The sequence below is a fragment of the Elephas maximus genome, chromosome 12, assembly GCF_024166365.1.
Source record: "Elephas maximus indicus isolate mEleMax1 chromosome 12, mEleMax1 primary haplotype, whole genome shotgun sequence".
Lineage (NCBI taxonomy): Eukaryota > Metazoa > Chordata > Mammalia > Proboscidea > Elephantidae > Elephas > Elephas maximus.
Window position 1 is genome coordinate 97,028,639 of NC_064830.1, and position 15,535 is coordinate 97,044,173.

The following is a 15,535-nucleotide window of genomic DNA, read 5'->3' on the forward strand; positions in this document are numbered from 1 at the left end:
ACATGCTTCCCTTGGCTCTTCCTTCCCTACAATTGTCATTGGCATGCTTCATTTTCTACTCGAGAGCTTTCCAAACATACGCCCCGAGGCCAGGCTGGGGCCACAATGTGGCCACTGGATCTGACCACTCTTGCTTTCCAGGCCGGCTCCCGCACTTAAGCCCAGGCTGCCCGGTCAGCATGCGGCTCAGCTCCCACAGCAGCTGCCAGAGGACCTTCCCTCTTCCCCCAGCAGCTGCTCTGACCATGCCTCTTACGCTCTTCCTCCTCCCCTGGGTGTCAGGACGGGGCAGGCCCAGGGCAGGGGACCCAGACAGAGGCAGTGATGAACTTGTCACCTGCCTCAAGTGCACTTTGCTCAGAATGATTCTCTGGGTGAAAGTTTTAAAATTATAATCACAGTTATTTAAACCCAACTTGACGGCACCTAACAACAACAAGGGCTTGAATCTTTTCAAATACCAAGTAGTTTTCTGAATTTGTACTTCAGCTCTGAACAGTATTTGTGGAGAACGCCTATTTTACACGTCTAAGTAACATCCAGAAGGGCAAAATAGCCAGCTGGACTAAACCACTGACCCCTAATCACACTCACCGTCTCAAAGTCAGAGTCAAAGGTAATTGCAGAAAGACTGTCATCTCCCTGGAAGAAAAGAGCAAACATCATCACGTTAAGGCACTTGCTTGGTTTCCAACAGTCAGACTTAAAAAAGGGCAAACAGCCGGTCAACAGCTGCTGAGGCAGAAACCCAATACACCAGACTCGGCTGACACTCGCAACAGTGCAAACTGGGTGGTGGCGGCCAGGTGATTTGGTCTCATCCAAAGGACTAGAAGGCCTGGGTGGGGAAACAAATGAAAACCCCACCTGGTAGGGCAGCTGCTGGTCTGTCACCCCCAGTGACACTAGTCCCACAGAGGGGCTGCATGCTTTGACAGAGAAACAGTTTCTGGTAACAGCGTTTCGTTTTCACATCGTTCAAATGCTCCAAGTCTTAACTCGCCTTTGCATCAAAGCACAATGAACCTGTGACAGTCTCCTGATAAGAACAAGTAAAAGTCATCTTCAAAAATCAGACTCATTAATACATAGGCTATTACATGAGCAAGACCATTGGGTTCAAAAAGGTTTCCACCTTCTTACTCTAGGGAGTCTGCCCTGGGCCCAGGGAGTAAAACAAAATCTGTCCTGTCTAATGTTAGCACGGCTCCCACAGAATAAAGGGACTTTCCCAAGAGAAGGCTATTTCTGGGTTAACTCATTTCCTCAGTGTAAATCCTAAAAAGAGAGAGGGCAGACTTTTTTATTTTCAGTCCCTTCAGAATAATGTATAGATGATTTATAATGTTGCTGCTAGAAGTTCGGACTGAATACCCCTGTCATGAACGATAATGCTATATCTCAGTGGTGGTGGTGGTAGTATGTTTCAGGGGACCCAGCTTGTCTCCGAGATAGCTGAATTCATGCAACATCATAATGAGACTTCATTGCATTCCGAAAAGCCCACGCATCATTTTAAGTTACCATTCTGCAACAACTCCACCAGCATGTGAAATTTTATGAGAGATGTATGGCAGAACTACAAAACGGGTAAGGTGCAACTGCAAAGATTTGGTGTGTCCTTAAACCGCACTCCTCACAAACACAGACAGCCCGGGCTAAAAGTGCAGCACGACTTGATTTGGGGCAAGGGGACAGTGGTGCACTCCAGAGAAACAGAATCTTAATAAAAATCACCTGCTGACTTAGACTTTTGATGTCATTAAACTGCTGGCACTATAAGGTATGAATAACACATGACGACTGTAGAGAGTAGTTTCCATTTAACAAAATACAGTCAAATGATGTGCAACCTTTAGGAAGGGAACGCAGTGACTCAGATACACATATTAAGACCAGACAAGCCAAATAAATGACCTATATTCTATCCCACTGGCATCACAAAGGATGTACCTGCCAACGACGAATGTCAAGCTATTGAAAAATAAACAGAAAAGTAGCGATAACTTTCTTTGTAAGCATTTGTAATTAGTACTTGCTCTGAATGAAATCTTGAAGATGTTTTGAGTGGTTTGAAGACTGAGCAAGGGGATTATATGTGCAGTGAGTGGAACAAAGCAATCTCTATTCTAAGACACAGCAGCCCTGGTGGTGCAGTGGTTAAGTGCTTGGCTGCTAACCTAAAGGTTGGAAGTTCGAAACCACCCGGCAGCTCCATGGGAGAAAGACCTGCTGATCTGCTCCAGTAATGATTACAGCCTAGGAAACCCTATGGCACAGTTCTATTCTGTCACACGGGGTCACCATGAGTAAGAATCGACTCGATGGCACATAACAACATCCTAAGAGGTGTGCTCAGAACCCACATAAACCCCAGACAGTCCTCCTCCAGGCTTGCCACTCTCCCTCCTCCAGCCTTGCCACTCTCCCTCCTCTAGCCACAGGGAGCTAAGAAGTTAAGTGCAGTAAACATCTGCAACCACACAACAGTCCAAGGACCCACCCTATCAGTCAATACCATGAAACACATCATTTACAGTGTTAAAAAATAAAAAAAGAAAACCCCATGGATGGCCAATTCCTCCAGTCCACCTCCTTCACGTCCTCTCTGTGGCTGCCACGTATTTCTGGAAAGCTTAAATTTACCTCTCTGGGGTCAAGAGTCCACAGGGCACTGGCTGGCTGGCTGGCTGGCTGGCAGCTGGGTGAGAATCAGAGAAGACATGGGTAGCACCTTTGCTGCACCCACTGTGTGATGCTAGTCACTCACCACTGAGTCTCAGCTTCCTCATCTGCCATCTAACAAAGGAGGACATATTCTCCTACCAGATTTGTTAAAGCACTAAAAAAAAAAAACTAAATTAAACACAGAGAAAATAAACATATGAGTAACGTATCCAGAAAGAGATCCAGGATATATGAGAATTTACTATATGATAAAAGTGGGGAACGAATTACAATCTAGGGACTGTCCCCCTGGACAGTGGAGTGAGCTATGGCGGGCTCTCTCCTCAACAAGCAACCATTTAACTAGAGCAAATTAGAAAAAACACTATCATTTGAAGTTCCTGGAAACTGACCTAAGGGCACATAGCAAACAGAGAGGGATTCACTCAAGAAAATCTACTTGGTCTAGGTGAGAACAGCCAGGGTCTGTGGCATTTGAGCTATGACCTGCTCTCTCCCCCGATACCAAAACCAGATAAAGATACTACAGAAAAAGAAAATTACAGAAAATACTTCACAGAACTCTACCCCAGGTAGGTGCGGTCAAGAACTTGGGGGCTCCCCGTCCCCCAGTACCCAGTCTAGGGCTACAGTTTCACTCTGGGGAGGGGGACAGGCTGCCGAGATTTCTTATCTCCCCCAAACCCACATCACAGAAGATCTATCAGGCCAGGTGAGCCTGAGAGGACCAGGCTCCCTTCTCCATTGGGCCTTTGACAAATATCAGCTGCTCATAGGTGGATGAATTTATGTCTGGGATTCTCAATACTGTTCCACTGATCTATGTATCTGTTGTTATACCAGTACCAGGCTGTTTTGACTACCATGGCAGTGTAATAGGCTCTAAAATCAGGTAGTGTGAGGCCTCCCACTTTATTCTTCTTCTTCAGTAATGTTTTATTTATTCGGGGCCTCTTCCCTTTCCGTATGAATTTGGTGATTTGCTTCTCCAACCCATTAAAAAATGTCATTGGAATCTGGGTCAGGATTGTATCATACCTGTAGATCGCTTTGGGTAGAAAAGGCATTTTCACAAGGTTGAGTCTTCCTATGCATGAGTAAGGTATGTTTTCCACTTACGTAGATCTCTTTTGGTTTCTTCCAGTAGTGTCTTCCAGTTTTCTTTGAATAGGTCTTTTACATCTCTGGTTAGGTTTATTCCTAAGTATTTTATCTTCTTGGGGGCTACTGTAAATCGTACTGATGTGGCGATTTCCTCTTTGAAGGAGTCCACCTTATTTTTGTACATTTATCTTGTATCCTGATACTTTGCTGAAATCTTCTATTAGTTCCAGTAGTATTCTTGTGGATACTTTGGGGTTTTCTGTGTATAAGATCATATCATCTGCAAACAGAGATACTTCTTCCTTACCAGTTGGGATGCCCTTTATCTCTTTATCTAGCCTAATTGCTCTGGGTAGGACCTCCAGCACAATGTTGAATAAGAGTGGTGATAAAGGGCATCCTTTTCTGGTTTCCATTCTCAAGGGGAATGCTTTCAGACTCTCTCCACTTAGGATAATGTTGGCTGCTGGCTTTGTATACACGCCCTTCATTATGTTCAGGAATTTGCCTTCTATTCCTATGTTGCTGAGAGTTTTTATCACGAATGGGTGCTGGACTTTGTTAAATGCCTTTTCTACATCAATTAATAAGACCATATGGTTCTTTTGTTTTACGTATGTGATGGATTACATTGATTGTTTTTCTAATGTTGAACCATCCCTGCATACCTGGTATGAAACCCACTTGGTCAGGGTGAATTTGTTTGATATGTTGTTGAATTCTATTGGCTAGAATGTTGTTGGTTTTTGCATCTATGTTCATGAGGGATATTATCTACAATTTTATTTTTTTTGTGTGGTGTCTCTACCTTGTTTTGGTGTCAGGGTCATGGTGGCTCCATACAATGAGTTCAGGAGTATTCCATCCTTTCGATGCTCTGAAATATCTTTAGTGGTACTGGTGTTAACACTTCTCTGAAAGTTTGGTAGAAGTCTCCAGTAAAGCCATCAGGGCCAGGGCTTTTTTTACCTTGTTGTTGCTTGGAGTTTTTTAATTACCTCTTCAATCTCTTCTTTTGTTACAGGTTTATTCAGTTTTTCTACCTCGGTTTGTGTTAGTTTGGGTAGGTAGTATGTTTCTAAAAATTTGTCCATTTCCTCATCGTTTTCAAATTTGTTGGAGTACAACTTTTCACAGTATTCTGTTATGATTCTTTTAATTTCAGTTGGGTCTGTTGTGATATTGCCCGTTTCGTTTGTTATTCAGGTTATTTGCTTCCTCCAGTTTCTCTTTTGTCAGTTTGGCCAATAGTTTATCAATTTTGTTGATCTTTTCAAAGAACAAGCTTTTGGTCTTGTTAACTCTTTCCATTGTTTTTCTATTCTCTATTTCATTTATTTCTACTCTAATTTTTATTATGTCCTTCCTTCTGGTGCCCATGGGTCTCTTTTGCTGCTCTCTTTCTATCTGTTCGAGTTGTAGGGTTGATGTTTTGATATTGGCCCTTTCTCCTTTTTGGATGTGTGCATTTATTGCTATAAATTGACCTCTGAGCACTGCTTTTGCTGTGCCCCAAAGGTTCTGGTAGGATGTGTCCTCATTCTCATTTGATTTCTCTGAATTTTATTCCATCCTTGATTTCTTCTATAATCTAGTAGTTTTTCAGCAAGGTATTGTTCAGTTTCTATGTATTTGATTTTTTTTCCTTGCTTTTTCTGTTATTGATTTCTACTTTTATGGCTTTATGGTCAGAAAAGATGCTTTGTAATATTTCAATGTTTTGGATTTGTTAAGGCTTGCTTTGTGGCCTCATATGTAGTCTATTCTAGAGAATACTCCATGTGCATTGGAAAAGAAAGTATATTTGGCTGCTGTTGGGTGGAGTGTTCTGTACATGTCCATAAAGTTGGTTGATTTTTGTATTTATATCTTTTGTGTCTTTACTGAGCTTCTTTCTGGATGTTCTGTCCTTCACCAACTTTTCAGCAGACTTTAACTGGTGTGTTAAAATCTCCTACTATTATTGTCGAGCTATTTCTTTTTTCAATGCTGTTAGTTTATTTTATACATTTTGGATCCTGTCATTGGATGTGTAAATATTTATTATGGTTATGTCCTCCTGGTATATTGACCCTTTCATCATTATATAGTGTCCTTCCTTATCCTTTGTGGTGGGTTTTGCTTTAAAGTCTATTTTGTCAGAGATTAATATTGCCACTCCTGCTTTTTTTTGATTACTTTTTGCTTCATATGTTTTTTCTATTCTTTGACTTTTAGTTTGTGTCTTTAAGCCTACTGTGAGTCTCTTATAGGCTGCATATAGATGGATCGTGTTTTTTAACCTATTCTGCCACTCTCTGTCTCTTTATTGGTGCATTTAGTCCATTTACAGTCAGCATAATTATTAATAGGTATGAGTTTAGTGCTGTCATTTTGATCTTTTTGTTGTTGTTATTGTTGACAGTTTCTTTGTTCCACTTAATTTTCTGTGCTGAGTCATTTTCTTTATGTATTTTCTTTTCATCTTTCATTGTTGTTGTTGACTTTGTTTTTGCTGAATCTTTAAGTTTTTCTTTTCTTTTTTAATTTAGATGTGTAGGATTGTTAGTTTCCTTTGTGGTTACCTTAAAATTCACCTCTATTTCTCCAAGTTTAAACCAATCTTTTCTTTCTTGATATTACCTTGACTTCCTCTCCATATGAAAGTTCTATGACTACATTACTTAGTCCCTATTTTTTGTTTTAATGTTGCCATCTTTTACATATGACATCTCTGTTTCCTTATTTTCAGTGTTTTAGCTTTGATTTATTTTTATGACTTCCCTATCTGGGCTGATATCTGGTTGTTCTGTCCTGTGTTCTAATCTTGGGTTGTTATCTGTTATTATTGATTCTCTAACTGGAGGACTCCCTTTACTACTTCTTGTAATTTTGGTTTGGTTTTTACAAATTCCCTTATTTATCTGAAAATGCCCTAATTTCACCATCATATTTGAGAGACAGTTTGCTGAATATATAATTCTTGGTTGGCAGTTTTCTTCCTTGAGGGCTTTATATATGTCATCCCATTGCCTTTTTGCCTGCATGGTTCTGCTGAGTAGTCAGAGCTCAGTCTTATTGACTCTCCTTTGTAGATGACTTTTCATTTATCTCTATCCACTCTTAGAATTTTCTCTTTATCTTTGGTTTTGGCAAATTTGATTATGCCTTAGTGGCTTTCTTTTGGAATCTGCCCTGTGTGAGGTTTGATGAGCTTCTTGGATAGGTATCTTTTCATCCTTCATGATATCAGGGAAGTTTTCTGCCAACAAATCTTCAACAATTCTCTCTGTATTTTCTGTTATCCCCCCTGTTCTGGTATTCTTAGGTTATTTCTCTTGATAGAGTCCCACATAATTCTTAGGGTTTCTTCATTTTTTTTAATTCTTTTATCTGATTTTTCCTCAAATAAACTGGTGTCAAGTGCTTTATCTCCAATCTCACTAATTCTGATTTTCATTGCTTCAATTCTGCTCCTATGACTTTTGAGTTGTCTAATTCTGAAATTCTATTGTTAATCTTTTGGATTTCTATTTGCTGTCTCTCTATGGATTCTTGCAGCCTGTTAAATTTGTTATTATACTCTTGTATAACCTTCTTAAGTTCCTCTACTGCTTTGTTCTTGGTCTGCCTCTTTATGTGATTTGATATTGACTGTTGTATCCGAGCCATCAGAAAGTTATTATCTTTATTTTACATTTGCTTATTGTGTCCTAGCATCTTCTTTTGTTTTGATATGCCCCAATAGGCTGGTCGTGTGAGCTCTTCGATTTTTGGTGTCTTTGAAACTCCCTCATCCTGTCACCAGGTGGTTAGAGCTGTTACTAGGTATGTGAGCCCAGGAGTTTGTTTACTTTTCTTGTGTGGATTCAGCTCAGGTGTCCAGGTCATTGGTCACCGAGTATGTGGTGCAGGATATCACCTATAGTCCTAGACAGGCAGGGCTACATAGGGGTAATTAGAACAGGCACAAGTATCTGGCTGCAGTAGGGGGTCATGCACTGAGCAAGGTAGGAGGCTAACGGCTGCCCCTGAGTGCATGGGTAGAAGGCATGTCCCTGTTCCCTAGAACAGGTAGGTGGGTGGATTTTGCAGCTAGACTTTGGACACCCAGTGCTATTGGCTGTAAGGACTGGGAGGCACCACATATTCTCAGACCCCTGTCTTGGGTGGCTTGGTGGAGTGGGTAGAGCCACCAGTCCTCAGGCCCATGATGTGGGTAGGTGAGGACCTGCTTAATGGGTAGGGCAGTGTCAAATGTCATTAATCTGCCACTCCCCCTTAGCTGCTGCAGTGGAAAATAGGTTTCAGGTATGTACCCTGTTCTACTACATTAATGAGGGCCTATGCTGTTGAAATGGGCCCACACAGGTCTAGGAAGGGGTGAAAGGCATTCAAAGTCCATGGACCCCTTATGCCTGTGCCTTGGCAAAGGGGTTGTGCTACCCTGAGGTCTCAGTTTAGAGGAGCTGGCAGATTATTTTTTCCTATTTGTTATTTGTATATTAACTTGTTCCCTCACCAAAGCTGGGAGAATGGCTTGGGACATGTGATGAGTCCCACTTCCAGCCCAGGGGGAGCAAGAATTGCTGAAGCTGGACCGGGACCGGAGCAGTGCGGGCAGGAGGCGGGTGAATGGGAGAGAGGTACTTCCCAGAGGTGGAAGGGCTTTTTTGATCCTGTGTAGTAGATTAGATGCTTGCACTTAACTTTCACAGATCTAGCGCCACTTTCCCCTGGTTCTGCACACTTGTGCGGACTCTCCACTGCTCAGTTTCTCCCAGTGTGGAAAACATGTCCAAAAGGCTACTGCTTGCCTCAGCCTGTGCGGGCTGGCCAATCCAGCCTGCAGGGTGCCAGCAAGGTCAGGTCTGGCAACTCATCACTGCTTCTGAACTGTCTCTCCCTCCCCCTGCTGGTCAGTCTGAGTCCTTAACTTTGTCTTCGATGTTCAGGGCTCTAAGATTGTCATATATAATCAATTCACTTGCTTTTTCGGGTCTTTGTCATAAAAGCAACCACAGAAAATGTCTGACTACTCCACCATCTTGGCCCCACCCCCGGGTTTGTTTTTTTTGATTTTTATAGGGTTGCTGTGAGTTGCAATTGACTGGACACCAACAGGTTTTGGTTTGGTCCCTAGATGAATGGTGGGCAAAAACGTAAACTCCACAAACTACGATAGCAGCTTCCAAGCCACGCACACATCCAATGGCAAACCATACAAATCTAATAGGCCAAGGGTCTTAAGCACAACTTTTGACCATTAAGTGGCTTATGCTTACCCAGGGGCGATCCCTACATAGCAAGGCTAAATGATAAGAACAAGAAAGAAATCTGAGCTGGGAATATGAGGCTACAGAATGCAGGGGAAACAGACTTCACAGAGTTAGTTCAGCCAAGTCACCAATCAAATAAATAATCAAGCAAACAAAAACATCATCAACCCCCTAGGGAGGAAGGCTCAATATTCAGAGTTGGTATAATATATTATCTAAGCATCTAGTTTTCCACAAAAAATTATAAGATGAGCAAAGAAAAGGAAAGTGTGAAAAATACACAGAAAAAAAGCGGGCAACGGAAAATGGTTTTGAAGGGGCCGAGACGCTGGACTTAGCAAAGACTTCAAAGCAGCCACTATTACTATGTTCAAAGAACTAAAGGAGACCATGTCTAAAGAATAAAAGGAAGATGTGATGACAATGCCTCTCCAAACAGAGAATATTACCAAAGACAGAAATTACCAAAAACAATGGAAATTCTTCAGTACAATAACTGAAATTAAAAATTTCACTAGAGGAGCTCAACAGCAGATCTGAGTTGGCAGAAGAAAGAATCTATGAACTTCAAAGCACAGTAATAAAGATTATGTGATCTGAAGAACAAAAAGGAAAAATGATGAAGAAAGATAAACAGGCCCTCACCAAAACGTGGGACACAACTGAACACACAAACATACATGCAATGGGAGTACACGAAGGCAAGGTGACAAAGGGGCAGAAAAAATATTTGAAGAAATAATGACCAGAAACTTGCCAAATTCGAAGAAAATTATTAATCTACATATCCAAGAAGCTCAGTGAACTCCAAGTAGAATAAATGCAAAGTAATCCATGCCCAGACACATCATAGTAAAAATGCTGAAAGTCAGTAATAAAGAATCTTAAATCGGTAAGAGAAAAAACTCATCACTTAAACGGAACCTCAATAAGATTAACTGCTAACTTCTTGTCAGAAACAATGAAGGCCTGAAGGCAGTGGGATAACATATTGAAAGTGCCCCTGGCAGTGTTGATGTGAGATTCCCCAAAATTCAAACCCACTGCCATCTAGTCAATTCCAACTCATAGCGACCCTGTTAGGACAGAGTGGAACTGCCCCACAGGGTTTCCAAGGCTGTAATCTTTATGGAAGCAGACTGCCACATCTTTCTCCCGCAGAGTGGCTGGTGGGTTTGAACCACTGACCTTTTGGTTAGCAGCCTTGTGCTTAAACACTGTGCCACCAGGGCTCCTTGACATGAGATTAGAAGAGAGGATACATAAGGCAGCCTCGCAGTGTTGTGAGATTAGACAGAGGATATGTGAGCGCCCCTCAAAGTGTTGTTGTGAGATTAGAGAGAGGATATACGAAGCAGCAGAGCACAGTTCTCAGGAGCGAGAGGTCTTGGGTAGGTTGACCTGAGCTGGGAAGCACTTAACACAGGACTCAACAAATAGTAAAACGCTTGATAAATGCTATCATTATCACTTTGTTCTAGAAACTATGAAGCCTTGTACAAACATTGGCTACTAAGGCTGCTGGGGATCAAGCCCGTGGTTCCACTTGACTCTCACCCTTCTTGACCCTGCCCTGTAGTCAGTCTGGCCTGTTCACAGTCCATGGCACCGCTTGCTCTATGGCACACGGTAGGTGCTCCGTAAGTGTTCGTGAGCGAACCTAGGGCCGCTCTGCTCCTAGTGAGTTTGGGAAATGCAGAGGCCCTGCCTGCAAGAAGTTTGGATCTGGTTGAGGAGAACAGGTCAGGACCAGCCGAGAGAGACAGCCAGGCAGCCTGGGCTGAGGGCCTCCTCAATGTCGAGTGGGCTTTGCACCAGTCTCCCCAACACGATTGAGTTCTTTGAGATCCAGGCACCAGGTCCTAAACTGCTTTTGTAGGCTCAGAACCTAGCAGAGGGCCTAACATGTATAAAATAATCTTTGTTGAATTATACAGAAAAACATTCATAAGCAGCACTGCTTCTAATAGCAAAAATGTGAACACCAAAGAGTAAAAGCAGAAAACTAGATATTTTGTTGCTGTTAGGTACCTAGAGTGTGCCCCTGACTCATGGTGACCCCATGCACAAAAGAACAAATCGATGCCCACTCCTGTGCCATCCTCATAATCAGGTCTGGATGAGACCATTTTGATCCGCGGGGTTTTCACTGGCTGATTTTCATAAGCAGATTGCCAGGCCTTTCTTCCTAGTCCTTCTTAGTCTGACAGCTCTGCTGAAACCTGTTCAGCATCCTAGCAAAGCATAAGCCTCAACAGACAGATGTGTGGTGGCTGCGCATGAGGAGCACCGGCAGGGAACTGAACCATGGGTTAGAGTTTTAAAAATCTCATCCCGGAAAATGTGTGGATAAGGATAAATGCTAACAGCAAATTAAATGACAAAGGTTATAAAACCATTGAAACATGATTTCAATTTTTTAAAAAAATGTATGGGAAAAAAGAGATTAGAAAGAAATATACCAGAATGTTAACTGTGGTTTTCTGTGGGTGGTCAGATTATGGGTAATTAGTTTTTCAATTTTTCCATAATGAGGAGTAATTTTTTAAATTAAAAAATAAGTTATTATTTTAAAAGATAAAAAGCAGTCACTAAGGGCCAGTATGGATAGGCAGGCCCCCGAGATAAGGCAGGACTTGGTTCTGTAAGGGACAAGTGGGAACGTCAGGGCTCCAAGTCACCAGTACACAGAGCCCCTCCTCTGGCGAGCTCTGTACAGCTCTGCAAGCACTGGGGTCTCAGTGAGAAGAAAGCAAAGTGAGCAAAGTTCCCTCCATCCGGAACCTGCCAACGGCTTCCCATCTTAGCATGAATGAAATCTTTAAACCTTAAACCAAAAGTATCCCCTGAAGTCTTCTTTAAACCAAACAATAGTTAAGCTTAACTACTAAAGAACGTCCTCCTTGAGCATTGTGCTCTTTTAAAATCTATCTATATGGGATCAAAGCAGCCCTGGTGGCACAGTGGTTAAGTGCTCAGCTGCTAACTGAAAGGTCGGCAGTTTGAACCCACCACCTGCTCTGCAGAAAAAAGATGTGGCAGTCTGCTTCCGTAAAGATTACAGCCTTGGAAACTCTATGGGGCAGTTCTACTCTGTCCTACAGGGTCACCATGTGTTGGAAGTGACTCAAGGGCAATGGGTTTATATGGGATCAGACTGAGAACAGCAACTTGAAAGGTTAGACAGGAAGCTTAGGGGGCAGTGAGTTTATGTTAATGGCGGAGGAACAATTCAGAAACGGAGAGTGAGAATGGTTTCACAACTTCAAGAATGTAATCAATTCACTGAATTGTACAGGTAGAGATTACTGAATTGGTGTACGTACTGCTCTGTATACTTTCAACAACAACAAAAATAAATAAAACAGTTTCTAAAAAATCCCAACTCCCTGCCATGGCCTGCAATCTGCCCACCTTCAGCCCATGCCCACCTTCCACGTACTCCCGTTGTGCCAACACAACCCACACATGCTTTCTTTCAGTTCCTGGAACCCATCAACCGTTCCCAAACCTCAGGACCTTTGCACACATTCTTCTCTCTGCTCCCAGATCTTTACCAGAGTGGTTCCTTCCTGTCATTTAGAACTGGGGCAAGTGTCAGCTCCTCATAGGGGCTGATCCCCAACTCCACCCCTACCACATACATAGAATTTTAACTTTATGAAATTATCTTTGCTATGTGTTTATTGTTTGCCTTGGTTTCCCCCCACTGGAATGAGGCTTATATCTGCAGCACCTAGGTGTTGTTGTGTGCCATGGAGTCAATCCCCACTCATAATGACCCCAAGTGACACAGCTGAGCTGCCCCACAGGATTTTCTAGGCTGTAATCTTTACGGGAGCAGATCACCAGGTCTTCCTCCCACAGAACTGTCGGTGAGTTGGAACCACAGACCTTTCAGTTAGCAGCTGAGCACTTTATCAACTGCTGTACCCTCATCTTCATGGAAAGGAGCCCTGGGGCACAATGATTAAGCGTTCAGCTGCCAACTGAAGGGTCTGTGGTTCCAATCCATCAGCTACTTTCCAGAAGAAGGACCTGAACATCTGTTCCCGTAAAGATTTCAGCCCAGGAAACCCTGTGTGGCAGTTCTGCTCTGTTATATAGGGCCACTATCAGCATGGGAAAAAACCCTGGTGGCATAGCGGTTAAGTGCTGTGGCTGCTAACCAAGAGGTGGGCAATTCACATCCGCCAGGCGCTCCTTGGAAACTCTACGGGGCAGTTCTACTCTGTCCTATAGGGTCGCTATGAGTCGGTATTAACTTAACGGCAGTGGGTTTTGGTTTGGGTATAAGCGGGGAAGGGCTGGACAGCACGCAAGGATCTTTACTGAAAGGGGACCGCCAGGTCTTTTTCCCGCAGAGCCGCTGGGAGGCGCCAAAAATACTTAGTAAAAGAACAGTGCCCCTTAATCCTACCCTCGGAACAAAGCTTGGCACCACCGCCTCCAGGAAGCCTATTCAGATCCCCAGGCCAGCCGAGGCCCTCTTCTGCGCTCCCAGAGCCTGGGGCTTCATCCTCCCACTTGGATGGCCCAAAGCAGCCCGTGTGCTGACTCGGGCCTTGCTGCCTCTGGCCTTGGGTCGGGAGTATCTCCGGAGGAGCCGCCAGGAGACGATGGGGTGGGCACGCACTTACGAGGGGAGCGATGGCAGAGGCCTGGCCTCACAGGCGCCTGGCTGCGAGAGCGCGGCGTCGGGGAGGGCTTCCTGGAGGCGGCAGGCTCTGCAGGGCGGGCTCCCGGGGTGGTTAGAGATGGGGGCGCGGGGCGGGGGTCCTCAGGCGGGCGCTTATGCGGTAACAATGTCAGCTGTCATTTGGGGACGCCTGCGGGCGCCTCCCTGCCTCCCCACCAGCCAACGAACCCAGCGCTTCGAAGGCGGCGGGCCGGGCCCAGGCCTCGCGGGTCTACGGAACCGGACCGCGCCCCGAGCCCAGGAGAGTGGGGGCGCGAGGAGGAGCGGAGAGGCCTGCCGCGCGTCCTTACCGTCTCCGAGGCCGGCTCCCCGGTGCCCAGGGACATGGCGGCTGCCCCTCAAGGCTGCGGGCGCGGCTCCGCGGGCAGCCCAGGGCGCCCGCAGCCTCAGGGCCTGCCCGCGCGCCGCGCCGCCTGCCTGCTGCCATGGCAACCGCGCCGCCGACCCGCGGAGACCCGGATGTGGCAGCGCCTCGCGTGCCCGGGGCGACCGTGCGCGTGCGCTGGGCTTCTGGGCTCAAGCAGGCCAACCCGGAGCACGCCCGGAGTTGCCTGGACTTGGAGCGGGGCTGAACCGAAAAACCGGCAAAAACTATCAGCAGGCGGTGCTTAGCAGTTTACAAAGTGCTTCTACTGCCATTATCTTATATAAACTTTACAACAAGCATGTGCGCTTTTTGCTACATAGCGTACTACGTAGTAGTAGGCGCAGTTCATAAAAAATAGGCAAAGGGAAAAATCATAACAGAAATAATGTTCATTCACTGAACAACTTGTGTAGAAGTTGTTGAATGAGAACCTACTGTGTAAACCTTCACCAAAAACACAATAAAATATTATTAAATAAATATTAAGCATAGGTAATTGTTGTTGTGTGCCATCAAGTCGATTCCCACTCCTAGTGACCCTATAGGACACTAGAGCTTTCCCACTGGGTTTCCCAGGCTGTAATCTTTATTTACCGGAGCAGATCACTAGGTCTTTCCTCCTCTGAGCTGCTGGTGATTTCGAACTGCCAACCTTTGTTGCAGGGGAAAAAACATCACCAAGTTTAGTAAAGCAAAATTTTATTTGGCATATATTCAAAAAGACAAAAGTGGGAAGTGGGCAAGCATGCTGCCAGAGCTAATGTCTGCCCGAATCCAAGGAAATATTACAGAATAGGCAAGAATGGGGAAATGGACAAGCATCCTGCCACGGCCCTGTCTGCCCGAGTCCAGAGAATATTACAGAAGAGGTAAGAGTGGGAAAACAGACAAGCATGCTGCCGCAGCTGTGTCTGCCCGAGTCCGGGTCATCAGTGTCTGCTAACATTACAAACTCAGCAAGACCATTGAAAGCTTCACCTTTTCACAGACAGGCTGGAAACTGTGAGCGACCTTACATTTTGAATTGTCCCTCTCAACAATCATGGGTACAGGTTTCAGTAAGGACAGTCAGAAGGGTCTTCATTGGTCCCACAAATTTCTATTCACTAAATGTTAACAGAAAAAGATAAGAGTAGAAAGTCTTTTGTGTTCTGGTTTCCATGAAAGGTTCCCTAAAAGGTATTTTCCAAGATTATTCTATTGTCTTTAGCTCAGGGCCCAGTTGATGTGTCCTTGTGAGTCCCTGTAAGCCCTTGTGAGCCCCACTCCAGCTGGGTCACATTCTGTATGCTCAAAACCAACGAAAAAAACCCATTGCTGTTGAGTCAATTCTGACTCATACTGACCCTACAGGACAGAGCAGAACTGCCCCGTAGAGTTTCCAAGGAGCGCCTGGTGGATTTGAACTGCCAACCTTTT

At 44.4% G+C, this 15,535-nt stretch overlaps 1 protein-coding gene across 6 annotated transcripts in view; it reads right to left on the reverse strand.

Moving 5' to 3' along the window:
- Positions 1–14,178, reverse strand: part of IQCE (IQ motif containing E) — a 69,924-nt gene extending 55,746 nt beyond the window's left edge. For 5 of the 6 annotated variants that reach the window (XM_049903074.1, XM_049903076.1, XM_049903073.1 and 2 more), the window contains exons 1-2: positions 14,040–14,178; positions 595–642 (exon numbers count right to left, since the gene is read on the reverse strand). In XM_049903074.1, coding sequence (XP_049759031.1) covers positions 595–642; positions 14,040–14,075 — 84 coding nt within the window. In that variant the 5' untranslated portion in view covers positions 14,076–14,178. The remainder of the gene's footprint in view (positions 1–594; positions 643–14,039) is intronic. The other variant, XM_049903077.1, reaches the window with a different exon arrangement.
- Between the last annotated feature and the right edge of the window lie 1,357 nt (positions 14,179–15,535).